Source organism: Ixodes scapularis, unplaced genomic scaffold (assembly GCF_016920785.2).
Source record: "Ixodes scapularis isolate PalLabHiFi unplaced genomic scaffold, ASM1692078v2 PGA_scaffold10__122_contigs__length_95168666, whole genome shotgun sequence".
NCBI classification, from domain to species: domain Eukaryota; kingdom Metazoa; phylum Arthropoda; class Arachnida; order Ixodida; family Ixodidae; genus Ixodes; species Ixodes scapularis.
Window position 1 is genome coordinate 6,937,282 of NW_024609836.1, and position 15,916 is coordinate 6,953,197.

The following is a 15,916-nucleotide window of genomic DNA, read 5'->3' on the forward strand; positions in this document are numbered from 1 at the left end:
CCTCGTTCAATCTCAACCCCTTTTTCCAAAAATACGGCCGTCCATTCGAGATATCCCCTTACGAGTAGTGTTGTAGGGATTGTAGCGTCCCGCCTACATGCATCTCCTGCATTGTTTTTATGAAATCCAAGTTTCGGTTCGCTATCTGTATAATGATAACTTAAATTCTATGCTTAGGAGGACACGTACTGCCATCTCTCGGGAAGAGCGCTTAGCTTTCACTTTGATGAACAGCAGATTTGTCACATCTCCACAAAAAAAAAAAAAAAAAAAGCTGGATAGTTTAAGTTAACATGGTGGAAAGCATGATACTCCGGCAAACAAATGTCTTCTAAACATGATGATTGAAAACTCGAGACTGTGGTTTGAAAAACGGAAACGGAAAATCGTGAAGTAGAAAGAAAAGGGGACAGACGTTGTCTGTCTCTTTTTCTTTCTACTTCACGATTTTCCGTTTTTCAAACCACAGCCTCATGTTTTCAATCATCATGCATAACTTACGCCAGCTCGCCTGTACTTTAACCGTTTTTTCGTCTTCTAAACCTTAGATTGGAAGTTTTAGAATCCTTATAACAACAGTTATCAATTTGGAAACCGGACATGTAGACTTTTCAAAGAGGAAATGACACAGAACATACAAAACAAAATTGACCAAACGCTCAGAAACCCCCAAAAAATGCATGCGACAAATTAGAAAAAAAAAAAAAAAAAATCACACTTTGCAGTTAGGAGGGTATGAGAAATGTCACCCGTGATCAATATAGATTAGTTGAGGCGTTGTCGTACTCAAGCGTTCGTGCTTATTTGCTAATATACAATGAAACATATTACCTCACCTTTTATTTTTGTTGCTCTTTGCTCAACAAAACATCGCATATTTAATAAATATTTCCTTATCTCCGGGATGCAGGTAGTCAGAATAAATATAGGCAATTTTTGTTTTGCAAGCTATTTTACATCGAGTAAACTAACCAATGAAATGTCCAGCTTCATTTTGCCTGGGTTTTGTCCTTTGTATTCCATGTCCCTCTTTCGTTATCGTAAATTCGAAACCAACACGGTCAACCATCTACAGGATGATCGAGTTCATTCCTATTCCTCAGGATTCTAATACAGCAGTACATATATTGAGTGACTCTTTGTGATAGGAGTGCCATAAGTTATTTCCTCAAAATTTAAGTTTTATACCGCCACGACATTCATGCCAATATTTTAAAAGAGCCTTAATTCAATCAAGATAAGATAAATTGCATCCAGAGTCTGCATTAAATGAAGGAAAATTTGAATACTAACGTGATGAATTTGTGCGTGCAACAACTTAAACTGTTCTCGTAAAGCTGAATCTTTCACCATTCAAAAACGATTCATGATTTGAGAATATTTATCTCATCAAACGCTAATTTAGACAACGTTTTAACAACTTTCTGGTCTTAATAGACTTTTTTTTTCCGTAGTCTATCCTGATACACAGGAGTAAAGTGCATTTTGCGAGAACATATATAGCGCAAAACTGCTACAGCTGTCGACCAAACTGCACGACTACACCACAGCTGTCTCGAGTTTCAGAGACATGAGGCTCGCAGTATTTTATTAACGGCTTGTAGATAACAAGGCCGCACTGCTGGATTTCTTTACGTCATCAAACGGAGGGAGCCCAGCGTTTGCCAGATACCGGACACGGGTGCAGCGTTAGCGTTTGACTGAAGGCTCGTATCCTCACTGATGGAACACGAGTGCCAGCCAAACACTAACGCAGCAGTCGTGTCCAATCTGTGGCACACGCAGGCCTTCGTTCGACGACGTACAGAGTCCTGCACTGGGGCCTTGTCCTCTAGGGGGTGTTCTATTCGCGGTGGGGTTGGAGAGAGGGAGAGAGAAACAGATAGGAGCAATCTCTCCCTGTACGTGCTGCAAACAAGACCGAGAAGCTTAGGATGTGATAAAGCCACGGAGTAACTGATAAGTGCACCCTTCCAAGCACAGCCTTGCCTTCAGCTAGAGTCGTTTTGTGTGGTGGGGCGGCTGTGCAGAACGGAAGCCATGTGTTGCATCTCGATACTGCTGACGCTCGCGCTCGTAGCCGTGTTGGCGGTTGCCTGGTATTGGTTTCGATACTGGGCCGACGCCTGCTGGAGCCTCGTTTGGGCAGAACGTTTCGGCGCATCTCCCGGTATGTGGCCTTTGTTGTTTGGGTCTTGGGGCAGGGGCGGGACCCGATCCCTGGGATGACGACAAATATTATTGCCGGCTTAGATTGGTACCCTTTTTGATCTGGATGAGCGCCTTTCCAGTGTGCCATCCTGCAGAACGCTGCCACACGATAAAAGTAAAATAATTCAAATTATCAATGAACAATGAGCGCGCAAACACGAAGTATCAAACATAACTGAAAATTGTTCTCGAATACAGCTGAAACAGGGAACTATACTTTGAACGAGACCGCGAGTTCGACCTAAAGTTTGGTCTTTGAGGCTTTCGCTTTATCGTTCTTCAATCTTATTGTTAGTCTGGGTGGGAGGAAGTCGCGGAAGAAGACAGGACGGGTGCCATTGTCATTGTCTCAGCATAGGGCAGACGTAATTGCTTTTGTCACAACACACGACCGGCGGAATCTTCCTTGTCTCAGGACAGGGCATGCGGAATTGTCCATCATTGCCAGAAATTTGCGACGGGCGCTTCTAATTCACTTATCTCTCCCCACGTGGAGTATTCACCATTAACATTTACGCCATGTGCAAATTTCCACCAAAGCGGATTGTGCACAACGTGAAACAAAACCAACTTCAAAGATACAAAAAAAAAAAAAAAAAGGAGGAGATAATGAGTGTCCCGCGCATGCAACGTACTAATAGCTTTATAATTCTCACTTACCATTTCATGGCAATACTGCGATCAAATGAAGAACATCGGAACTCGTAAACAACTTCGCAGAAGTTATCGCACATATTTCTATAGTTCTTATGGACCCCTTTGGAAAGACTGCCCTCTGTTAGCAGCTGTGGAATACCTGCCCAATGGCGGACTGAAACCGCAACCTCAAGGCACACCTTATCCGTTTGGTTGAATTAAAAGTCAAAAACACACCCACAGAAGAAGGCGATGAACGCATTGACGTTGCACTTTTGGCGCTGTTTGATTGGCTCGTCGACTCCTAGCGTTGACCACGCTCCGAAGTTTGGTATTTGATAGAATGACGCACGTTCCACGATGTCGGTTGTTCCGCTATTGTGCGGTGGTTCCGAACATGTAATAATCGCCGCGTGACTTACGAAAGGCGTACATAGTTGTCTTGGGGTGCGATATAGTTAGGTACGTTCAGAGGTAACTGTGTTATAAGTATAGGGCATGCCACATACGCTATCAGTGTTTGATTCCGTACGGGACGTATGTGAGGATGTACTTTTTGCTAATGTATCTCAGGCATACAATTTTCTATACGTTGATTTATATCCCCTTTCCGCCTGGTACAATTTTGTCACAAAAAAAAGTGCAGAACAATAAAAAAAAAGGACACACACACACAGAAAATGAACGCTTAATGAGGAAAACTTCTGGTCACAAACTTAAAGAGAGAGATGCCCAGCAGCCTAAATTGGCGGCGGAAGGGTCAGCGATCAAAGCTGCGAAGTAGCGCTACTTTCATCCACGCGGCACGCTCAGGAATGTTCCCAACAAGGTTTTGGTTCAGGTTTTGATATATATGAAAGTGTTAGTAAATAAACTTTTAGCTGAACTTGAGACGACGCCGCCCAGTCTCAAGTGGTTGAAGAAAATAGTAAAGAACAGTTAATGACAGCCGGTAACGGCCTGGAGTTTACTAGAAAAGTACCGAATGCCTAAAATAAGGATCCCGGCCGAGCGGGATTCGAACCCCCACTCATCTGCGTGACAGCCGCGTGAGTTGCCATCGCTGACGGGACCAATAAGACATCGCCAAAAGGGCACCATCATGGTGTCCGTCGTGTTTCCGTACGATGAAACGAAAGTATGTGGGCAGAAGCTGCGGGAGAGGAGGAGGCGAGAGTGGTCGGGGACGTCGAAACGCCGAGCTCTGGTTGGAATGATTAGTGGGTAGAGCGAAAGCTACAGCAGCCTCTGTCTCCACTGCGCTCGTCGAAAACGTTGGAACGCGGAACGCCGACATCCGCCGTTACCGCCCTCTTACGTAGTGCCCTCGTAAGAGGTCACAAAATATTAAATAAAACACGTGCTCAGAATACGCGACGAAATTATGGCGAGCTCGGATAATTCGCGCAGCACGTACCAGGTGGCGGGCAGATCGGACGAGGGGCTTTTGATAAGGAGCGTGAGAGATTCTACGAATTCATAGCGCGTGTCCATAAATATTTCTTCTCTTTCATATTTTTTTAAATGCTGGTTGGTTAACGTAATCTTATTATTACCTTGCACGGAACAGAAAAAAAATGCGCGCGTTTTTTTATTGCCGTGACTTTCCCGGCAAAGTGCTGTAAAGTAAATAAACAAATGTGGGATATGTCTGTTTTTCTTTCAGTTGTTTATTTGACTGCAGTGTGAAATGGTATACTTAAGGCAAGGCGGTAAGCAGTATGTAAAACTGAAAACAACTGTAACGATATTTTCCAGCGGGATGCTAATAAAGAAATACAATAAATTGTTTTCAAGTTTTTTTTTTTAAATATTTATACAGGAGTAGAATATGTTTGGGGTTTTTCCTTGAAATAGCGACAACCCGGAGAATTCTCGCTACTGACTGAAATCTAGAGTTTGGTAATAGCGTGGAAATTGCTATAACCCCACACCACCTTTCCACCGATTGGGAAATCAACGAGAGATTTATGCATTATACGATGGGTGAATGAAATAATAGCCCTAGACCAAGTAAAGGTTCGTGAATATAGCCTGTAACGAATGTGCCAGACAAGTAATGTGTTGTATATATGCGTGAATATTGTGTGAACGGTATGGCGCCTCACAGAAAAATGTGGAATTTTCGTTTTTTGTAAGTGTTGTTTGGTGTTGTATACCAACTGTATTGAATAGTGTACCTTTTACGGTTCCTTAGAAAGTTGTAGTAGATTATTTTTTTTCCTCCGCTGCAATATCCGTGAAAAACAAAAACAAAAAACGCGTTAGTTGCGCATCCCCGCCGCCAGCGTTGTCTGCATAGGTCGAGGTCTTGGAGCTTGGACGGATTGCGGAGCGCTATCCGGGTGCTTAGCGGGCTGCGGAAATGGCCTACCACAACTGCCTAATGTGGATAATCCCTTTAAAAAGCGAGCAGAATTACTATTCGTTCATTCATTCATTTCATTCATTTGTTTAGTTTATGTGCTCATGAACAGCTTGACGCCTTGGTAATGATGCACAGAAAAATGTTCACAGGTTAGTTACAAAAGTCTTAAAAGCTTCGAAATTTGGGTTAAAAACATCAATATCTGCTCCCCTGAGGGTATTGTAGAAGTGTTGAATACGGGTCATGGGACTGGTTTGGATGATGTGATTAATGTGTAAAGCTGGAGAAACCCGCAAAACTCGACTCGGAACGTGAATATTAATAGCAGATGTGAGATCTGGGCAACCAATTAATCCATGAATACATTTATACAGGAAAACAAGATCGCGCTCACGCCGTCTGGAACTCAAAGTAGGGCATTTGCATCGTTCCAAGAGTCTCGCTTAAGAATAATAAAGAGTACGACCAATGTAACGATCGTAAACAATTCGAAAAAAAAACGCTTTTGAACATTTTCAATCATTTCTTGCTCGTAAAACTAATACAATTCCAGACTACAGAGGAAAACTCTAACCTGGTCCGGATTAACGAGAGATATAACCGAAGAATACAGGTTAATGTGGAGAACTCACGCGTGATTCTAGAAATTACTGCCAGCTTACGCAAAGAGCCATTTATAAGGTTGTTAACATGCACAGTAAAGTACTATATAGCAGTGATTATTTTGATGATATTAATTGGAGGCATGACGCTTATGCCGCGACATCACTTTTAAATTCCGTAATAAACAAAACAAAAATAAAAGATGTTTACAATTTTTTGTAATGCGAAATTAGAGCGCAGCTCTTAAGGAGGAGGAGGGGAAGGTACGGAGGGGAGGGTATGCCCCTCCTCCCCTCCGTTCCCCCCGCTCCTCCCTCCCTCCGTTCTTCTTATTTAGCGAGAAATTTAGCAAACATTTCCCGCTAAATACAGCGAACATTTTCTAGGTAAATTTAACGGGAAAATCGACGTCAAGTGACCTCAACACCAATTCAGTTTTCCCGCTAAATTTAGCGGGGAAACTGTGACGTCCCATAATCCAACGCGCGCGGTTACGCCGACGCCGGCTGCAACGCCGACGTCGCTCAACCTGGAAACGGGCGCCTAAGAGCTGCGCTCTAAAACATGTATACTATTTCTTTGACAAATACGAAAAAAATACCCCGAGGAAGAGGACGGACAAGTTGTGCCTTGTCAGTCGTTGTTCTTCTCGTATTTCATCTACAGTCGTTACCGATACAAACGAGCTTCTTATCTGAACTATTTGGGATGTCGAAAGGGCCATTACAGACGGTTCGTCATGTTAACGTCTTCAATCATAAAGCAAACCTGTGTTTTTGGATCCCGACTCGGGCACGGTCTCGGGGTGGAATGTTTTACTTTGATGAGATCATATGCTTTGGGACGATTTCTAAAAAGAGGCACAAACCGCCGTTTCTGCGATTTTTTGTGGCACATATGGCAAAAGCGAATGCGCTCGCTCGACACATCCTTAATTACAAGGCTGGACTGTTGGATTACTGACGTCACCCAGTGGAGGCCTGCTCGGGACACAGATCGGACGGGCACGAGTGCTAAGTGAGTGTTAAACTGTCCAATCAATGAAGACGAGAGTTGCAGCCGAACGCTGAGGCGGCACTCGGACCCAATCCCGTGTGACGCTCTTCCGTCGCAGAAGTGTACAGGAAGTACGTTACTGGGAACCGTAAAGAGCTAGCCGTATAACACGTTATTTTCTATAATAAAGCTCAAAGTGTCCTTATAAGATGAATGAATGGGTTGGTTACTCCGTCTGCAATGGGTGGTAGCTTGCGCCTTCTAGTCTAAGAAAACAACATTTACGTTTTGAAACTGCAATGTCTGGAGCGTGCCCACGGGCACCTTCTACCTGCAGCCAACTTGAGACGACAGGTGGCCTGGATTACCGGAGCAGGCAGCGGAGTGGGCAGAGCCGTCGCCATGGAGTTGGCGTCCAATGGGGTCAGGCTGGTGCTCTCGGACATTGACACCAAGGCCATTGAAGACGTCAAGTACACAATCATCGGTAAGTTCAACCTGCTTTACTGTCTAAGATGATCCTAAATAGGACGTTTAACTGCCCCCCGCCCCCCCCCCCCCCCCTTTCCACACACAAAAAAACAAACAAAAAAAATCGCATTAGTGGAGTTTAAGGGGGCAGTGCAACGATTATCAGACTTTGGCCAATTAACTGCGGAAATTAATCTGCGTCACCTATGGAACAAAACACCGTAAACCGCATTTTCTTGCAAAAACTCATTCTTATTAAAAAAAAAAAAAAATTCGAAGGTCGATGTGTTTCTTAACTCTCCACGCCGACTTTCGAGTGACGTACTCTGGAGGTTCACGTGGTTTCCCCTTGGGCCCTCTCTTGAGACCCCAGCCGCTTCCTTTGCGATTGTCGACTTTCAAAGGATTAGCCTCGTCGAAGGTCGCGGCGAGCGATGGACAAAGGACGGTTCGCCTCGAGGCTGACGGCGAGTGTAGCAGCGGAGGGAAACAGTGTTTGTTGACTTCCGCGTACCCCCAGAGACGCCGTCATTTTAGTTCCCGTAGCCGCCACTAGAGTAACTGTATAGACCTTTTCATTTTAGTAGTTGCCCTACCGGCGGATAGAGGGCGCTGAAGCGCTCGGCGCCATTAGGTTGCTTCAATTTCATTGGTTTCGTTTCAACGTGAACGCGGCTATGTTGCTGTTTTACGTTGTTTTCGCTTAATTTTGTACTACGATTATTTTTTATTTGTAGAACAAAATTAATAAAACAGTGGTGCTGAACGACCTTGAGGACTACGAGGTGTATTTTAGGCTACATTGCGTTTTTTTTTTACCAACTCCTTTGATGCATCTGATTATGGACGGTTGCGAAACGCTTGACTGATGTACAGGGAAGATTACCATCGTCTACGACCATACCCGATGACACCAGTTTCCAGGAAAGCAAAGTATTGAACAGACTAACATGCGAGTGTAAAGAAGCATATCGACAGCTTGATTAGCATTGTGCTGGATCGACCAAAACAGATGAACTCGCGAATTTACTACTCACTCCTCGATTTTCGTGGGCACCCAACCTTTAGCGAACTTCTCAGACTAAAAACGTATCGTGTAATGACGCAGATAATTAATATGAACAAGTAAAATCGTCCTAGGCCCTTTCTTAATTCAGTACTTGAACATGTTTTGACAGGCCGAGTAGGAAATTTGTTAAATTATCAACCCTGCTAAGGAACTCATTAGCAGCATTTCGCGATATTGGCCCTAGGAAATAAATCATTTTTATATGAATATTTGCTTACTCAAGATATGATATAAGTGACAGGCCCGTCAAATTATACCTGGAATTTGTCTCCCGTAAAATTGGCCAATTAAAATTAAAGGGTGCAGGAGGAGAAATACCTCGGAAAGTTCGGCTGAATTCAAGCGCTTGGCACCACTTCATGGACCTGTGTGAAAAAACATTTATTTCTTTGAACAGATTCGCTTTGTAAATTACGGCGTCGGCAGCACCTGAAAGTGAACCTCTATACGCCATCGACAATCCTGGACTCGAATAACTGTGATGCAGACGTCTTTTTTTTTTTTTTTTCGCTTCAAATGTTGCGGACTTTAGATACTGGCAAAAATTAAAATGACGTGCGCAAAAAAAAAAAAAAAAAGCGACGTCATTATTGCGCATGCGCCGAACCCCAACCGCGTTTTGAATTTGCAAATAGAAACGACGTTATCTTTTTGTGCACTCTATTCTAGAATCCCCTATTGTTAAGTGTCTATGGCAGTTTCTTAAGCGGGAAGTCCCGACCTTTGTGTTAAAATAAATTATGTGGATGGCAGTGGTTATCTAAATATAATCAATGAATCATTTAAATGACTGTCGAAGTGGGAGCGAGCACGGTATACAATTCCTTAAACTTTAAAAGTAAACCGAGGAACCAAACATTTACGTCGCAAAAAAAAAAAAAAAAGATTAAGGACCTCATACACATGTAGGTGTGATATTATGAACAAACAAATCGCCCGATGTTGGCGTACCATTACTTCTAGCCTCAGATAAAATACAAGTTAAACGTTTGTTGTCTATCTCCTCCGCGAGTTTCTTCACATAATCAAAAGAAACTGTTTTCAATATATTATGAATGTAAAGAACGATACTTTCAGGAAATACAGGTAGTCTCCTTGCGCTCCTTCCGATCCAAAATGGGTGATATGAATATACGGGCTTCCTACTGAAAATGTTCCGCCACTATTAAGAAACAAACCTCACTTGTCATAAGGACCTTTGAACCCTCATGATATCTTAGTTGTCGAGTAGACGTAACGGACTACAGTTTCCGAAGTAAGGCAAGAAAGCACGGTGAAACGCGACGAAAAACACGAATACAACGCATCCCCCACGGCGCGGAGGGGAGAGCGGAGCAGCAAGTTAAAGCAACTTAATGGCTGCCGCGTCACGTGATTCCAAGATGGCAGCGCCCATGCGGAGGAGGATGAAAAGGTCTATAGGCTCTGCTTGCAGAGCCTATACATGCTCCGCAAGCGGAGCATATACACTTACTCTAGCCGCCACAGGCGGCTGCAGATCGGCAAATAATTCGTTTTATGCCTTGCGATTACGCAGCAGAATAGCAGTTTTTCGGGAAAAGGTGACGCGTTTTTGGTCACTTGGGCTTGTATAAACAAAATGAAAAATGCAAACTGGGAATTCTTTCAACATTAAAACCGTTGCACTGCCCCTTTAAGTGTACTCGCCCGCAATGCCACTTTGAAATGGGGACGTTCGCCCTTCAGTCTGCTTTTCCATCCCAAAAGTTGATGACGAAGTTGTGGGGATAGCATTGGTGGAGTTTTCAGCAATGCGATTTTTGCCATTTTTTCTTCAATCTGTGAAACTTATCAAATGCCCTGTGCTTTGTCAACCCCAAACGCGTGACTATGATGAAAAATGGCGGCACATAGTCACTATCGGATCACGTGGTTGCTTGTTCTGGCTGCGGGTTGAGGGGGTAAAACCTGCTCAATTTTCTCGAACTTTTTTTTTCGTCTGCCATTGCGAATAGAAAAAACAAACAAAAACAACTAACGCGTGTTTTTATAGGTTATAAATGTCAGACTGATTTTAAGCGGTATTTATTGAGATAATAAAAATTGCTGCATCGTCCTTTTGAATAATGAGAATCTTTAGTTCGGATAATACTTAAGCGTCGTACAATTCTGTTTGTTCTGAAAAGGTTTAGTTTGTTAGTGGGGACAAATTATGAACGTTATTCAAGGAGTGTATATATGAATATCAAAATTTATTATTATTTTTCACTTCTAAAAATAAACTGCGAAAACGGTGAAAAAAAGTTGACCCGGGGCATTTAAAATGCTTTTAGTTTAAAATAACAAGAACGCTGTCTTGCCGCAACTAAGCAGTATTCGCACTAGGCGTATCATAGCTTGAGATGCACTGTAAAAAATGTTTCGCAGAAGGTTCTGGAGATAGCAGCCCGATACAGTGCTGTGTCTGGACGTCCGTCTGGTCTGTGGATCCCATTCCTCGTATCTGAACTGATACGGCGATAATTCTGACAGTGAATGCCGGTCTGCACGCCAGCTGTGGAGTTTTCGCAGGAAACAAATTTTCCCTCATGAAAGCCTTGTTCTCCAGCTTCCTTAGCTCAAACAAAAAAGCTTTTTGCCGTCTTTGTAATTCCCTTTTAATAATGGCCCAACCACGTTGAAGGCATAGAAATTAGGTTTTCGAGGACTGACAGGCCTGACGGTTTGTTTTGGGTGGTAACGGCAGAAACACTGCAATATGTCAGAACTACCCATGTGCCATTTTGAGGCTTTTTGGTTTCTAGAAGTCATAACTAGACCGTGCCTACCAGGTCTACCACTCGAGCCGCGGCGGCTCCCATGGGCGCCAACTAAAACTTTGTTTTGCGCCGTAAATATAGCTCTAAAATGTTTTTTTTTTTCGCATTGTAAATTTGTTTCATAACATTCTTTTTCCATCTAGGCTGTTTTATAAATTGTTTTTTTTTTCTTTGCATACATATGTCCAGACACCTGGACGGCATAATCGTCCGATCCGACGTCCGATCCGACAGTCCGAACGCCGCTCCGAATTGCCGCACGCGACTGTTTGAGACACACGCTTCCGAACTTGCATGCGACACGACGATCCGTTTGGCTCCGCCCAGGATATTCAAGCGCTCCAGCGGAAGTCCGCGTTCGTATAGACCTTTTCATCTCGGCAGTTATCCGACCGGCGGACAGAGGGCGCTGACGCACTCGGCGCCATTCGGTGGCTTCAATTTGGTTGGTTTCGGTTTCAGCGCGCACTCGGCTGTGTGGTGTGTTACACTGTTATGTTCATTTTCGCCTAATTTCGTCATACAGATGTACCCGTCATAGCGCACAACTAATAAAACTGTCGTACTGAGCCAATTTGAGAACCCCGAAGTGATTTCGAGTCATATTCGCGGACTTTTTTACGAAGGCTTTACGATGCATCTGGTCATGTTCGTCGCTAATTTCGGTCAGGTTTGGCGGCGAAACGACTGCGATGCACAAGGAGAGTTCCCATCGTCTTCGGCCTGACCCACTGACCCTAGTTTACAAAAATAAACTAACGAAGAGACTAATGCGAAGATATATAGTAAAAATGCAGGTCCACAACTTGAATAAATACCTCTTGAATCGCGAAAAACACACGAAGTCGCAAGTTCACTGACTGATTTTCGCGGACACCAACTTTCTGTGAACTTTAGAAACTCGAAATTTCTCCTATAATACGCAGATATTCTAAGAAATAAGAGATATTGTCTCAAACTGTTTTCTTAGAAAAAAAAATTAAGTACTCAAGATATATTTTGATAGACCGCGTCCTAGGTCGGGTGGAAAATTCCTTTAGCTATTGACCTTCTAAAGTACTTATTAACAGCATTTAACAACGTTGGCGTTAGAAAATGAACTATTTGTTTTACTGACATTTGATTACGACGTGCTTGGCAAATGAGGAAAGTGAGGCCCATCAAGTGAAATCTGAAATTTTGTCTTTGTATAAACTTTTCCAGATAAAATTAAGGGTACGAAAGAAGCGATCTCTCCTACGTTTGGTTGAAGTCGAATGATAGGCACGACTTCATGACCCTTCATGACAGATCTCCATCCAAAGGGATGTGATTTAAAATCAACCCTGAACTTGGGTGATGTCCATGTAGATGGCTTCTTTTCGGCATCACATAATGCGAGCCTTAGGCACTCTCAAGCTGTATGCGACAGATTATTTCACAGGGGTCTTTGTGTTTAAAATAAATAAAATTACTTAATCAAATTTCGTATAAACATGTTAACACAATTTGATGACTACAGATGTGTGACCGAGCATAATGTACAGTTTCTCTAAATTCATAAATAAACAAATAAAGCAAAAATTTCTATTGCAAAAAAAAAAAACGATTTAAGACTGTCCAGCAGATTTAGGTGTAATGTCGTGAACAAACAAATCGCCCGATGTGGACGTTAACATTATTCCAAGCATCAGATAAAATGTGAGTTAAACGTTCGTCACCTGTATATCTTATATGTCCTATATAATCAAAAACAACTATTTTAAATGTGTTATAAAGCCAAGGCCGGAGGCTTTCAGGAAGCACCAATCGCTTTCATATGCTGAGTAGTATTTTGGTCACATTCCTTAAAATTCTAAACGCGCGATTATACATATACATTGCGCTATACTTACTCCGAATATTCCGCCACTCACACCGTGTAAGCTTGAGTTGTCATAAATAATTGGGCTCAATATGCGCCAGGCCTGACCCTGATTCCTGTATCTCCTCACTCTTCACGCGTATCTGGTACGCCGACGGTGAAAATAGTCAAAATCGGTTACAAATGTCGTCGTGCACATAGTGATTGCATGCAATTAAGTTGTAAATGTAAACATCGGGCGGCAATTTACAATAAGGCGAGAAACGCGGTGAAACGCGACGAAAAACGCGAATGCAACGCCTTCGCCAAGTCGCGGAGGGGAGAGTGGAGTGACGAGTTGAAGCCACCTTATGGCGGCCGCGTCACGTGCTTCCAAGATGGCAGCGCCCATGCGACGGAGGCCGAAAAGGGTTGCCTCACCTGCGGATAGAGGGCGCTGACGCACTCGGCCTCATTAGGTTGCTTCAATTTGGTTTGTTTCGGTTTCAAGTGAACACGGCTATAATGCTGTTTTGCGTTGTTTTTGCTTAATTTTGTGATACGATTAATTTCATTGTAGCATACAAGTTACAACCAATGAAACAGTGGTATTGAGTAATTTTGAGGACTACGAGGTGTATTTTAGCCTAAATTGCGGGCATTTTTTACCTACTCTTTCGATGTAGCTGATTATGGTCGGTTGCGAAACGTCTGACTGATGTACAGAGAAACTTAATATCGTCTACAGCCGCACCCGATGACACCAGTTTCCAGAAAAAACAAACTAATTAAGAGACTAACACGTGTTTGTAAATAAGCATATCGAAAGCTTGATTAGCAATGTGCTGAATCGGCCAAAACATATTAACTCGCGAGTTTACTACTCACTGTTTGGTTTTCGTGAGCACCTAAACTTCAGTGAACTTCGCAGACTAAAAGCGTATCGTGTAATGACGCAGATAATTAATATAAAGCAGTAGTGTCGTCTCGGTCTCTTTTTTTTCAATTCTGTACTCGAGCGTGTTTTGACATGCCGAGTAAGAAATTTCTTAGATTATCAACTTTACTGAAGAACTCGCAAGCAGCATTTCTCGATATTCGCCCTAGGAAATAAATAAATTTTATATGAACATTTGCTTACTCAAGACAGGCCCGTCAAAGTAAATCTGGCATTGGTCTTCCGTAAAATTGCACAAATAAAAGTAAAGGGCGCAGGAGAAGAAATACCTCGGAAAGTTTGGCTGAATTCTAGCGCTAGGCGCCGCTTCACGGACCTGTGTGAACAAATATTTATCTGTTTGAACAGATTCGCTCTGTAAATTTGGGCGTCGCCAGCCACCAGAAGTAAACCTCTATTCACCATCGGCAATCCTGGACTCAAGTATTTTTCTTTTTTTGGCGTAACATATTGCGGACCTCAGATACTCACAAAAATTAAAACAGCGTTTATATATAAAAAAAAAAAAGCATCGTCATTATTGTTCATGCGCCGGACCCAAACCGGGGTTTGGATTCACAAAGAGGTACGACGTTATTTCCTTGTGCACGCTATTCTAAAACTCGCTACCGTTTAGTGTCTCTCGAAGTTTCTTGCGCGGGAAGTTGCAACCTTTGTGTTAAAATAAATTAAGTGGACGGCACTGGTTATCTAAAGATAATGAATAAATCACTTCAATGACTGTCGAAATGGGAGCGAGCACGGTATACAGTTCCTCAAACTACATAAGTAAAACGACCAACCAAATGTTTAAATCGCAAAAAAAAAAAAAATTGAGAACTTTAATTACATGTAGGTGTGATTTTATGAAAAAAAAAAAACAAAAAAAAAAAACAAATCACCTGATGTTGATGTACCATTACTTCTAGCCTCAGATAAAGTACAAGCTCACCGTTCGTTGTCTATCTCCTTCCCGGGTTTCCTCACATAATCAAAAGAAACTGTTTTTGATATATTATGACTTAAAAGAACGATACTTTAAGGAAATAAGGATGGTCTCCTCGCGCTGACTATTCTTGAATCCTTCCGATCCTAAATGCGCGAAGTAAATGCGGAGGGCAAGTTCGTCTGCTTCTTGCGCAGGGGGTAGCGGTGACGTCAGAACGCCGAGCCCTGATTGGCTGATCGCGACCCCCTATCTGAGTGTCGTCTGCTCCTTTGCAACGTCGTCTGCTCGCAACGTCGCCTGCGTCTGTCTTATGCGGAGGGCAAGTTCGTCTGCTTCTTGCGCAGGGGGTAGCGGTGACGTCAGAACGCCGAGCCCTGATTGGCTGATCGCGACCCCCTATCTGAGTGTCGTCTGCTCCTTTGCAACGTCGTCTGCGTCTGTCTTACCTTTCCTGCGACTTTCGTAAGTCGCAGGAAACGATCTTACGCCAAAAATATGCGTAAGCCATAACTTAAGAACAAATTTGTATTCACGAAACGAAATTTTCGCAAGTTTTGCGCAGGTTACGACGAAATCCTACGACAGCTTTGAAGCTGTCGTACGCACTTCTTACGATCAAATCAGCATGGCCGACAGCGTCGCGGTCGCGACGACCCACGGACGTTTATTTTTTTTATGTGCGCTTCTCACGCGTCCGACTTCAAGCAGCAAGAAAAAAGTAAAAAGTACTTGAAACAGACCACGACGAACAAGAACGCTGGATCCACAAACACCCAGGAAAAGCTACAACGGCCATGATTCCACCGAACGCGACCAAGCGAGCACGGCAGTTAGGCCTAGCAGGCACTCCCGGACTCGGCGACCGTCTGCCCACGACCGGCTGGCGTGCTGAGTGGAATATGCCCGCGCGACCCTTGTGAACCCTTCCCGTATTATACTTTGATCGCTGACCTCACTTTTGGATTAAGAGGTCAATTTCTTCCTCTTGTTATCTCCTTGTTTCCCGAGGCAACGGTGACTCTCGCCGGTGAAAAAGCGGTGAATCTCCGACAGACGCAGGAAAGGTAAAGCAGC

The 15,916-nt window shown here is 43.3% G+C and overlaps 1 protein-coding gene across 1 annotated transcript in view; it reads left to right on the top strand.

Moving 5' to 3' along the window:
• Nucleotides 1-1,645: 1,645 nt before the first annotated feature.
• The window catches only part of LOC8041111 (dehydrogenase/reductase SDR family member 7), a 49,207-nt gene continuing 34,936 nt past the window's right edge, over nucleotides 1,646-15,916 (top strand). The window contains exons 1-2 of the mRNA XM_029973244.3: nucleotides 1,646-2,170; nucleotides 7,152-7,301. Coding sequence (XP_029829104.1) covers nucleotides 2,041-2,170; nucleotides 7,152-7,301 — 280 coding nt within the window. The 5' untranslated portion in view covers nucleotides 1,646-2,040. The remainder of the gene's footprint in view (nucleotides 2,171-7,151; nucleotides 7,302-15,916) is intronic.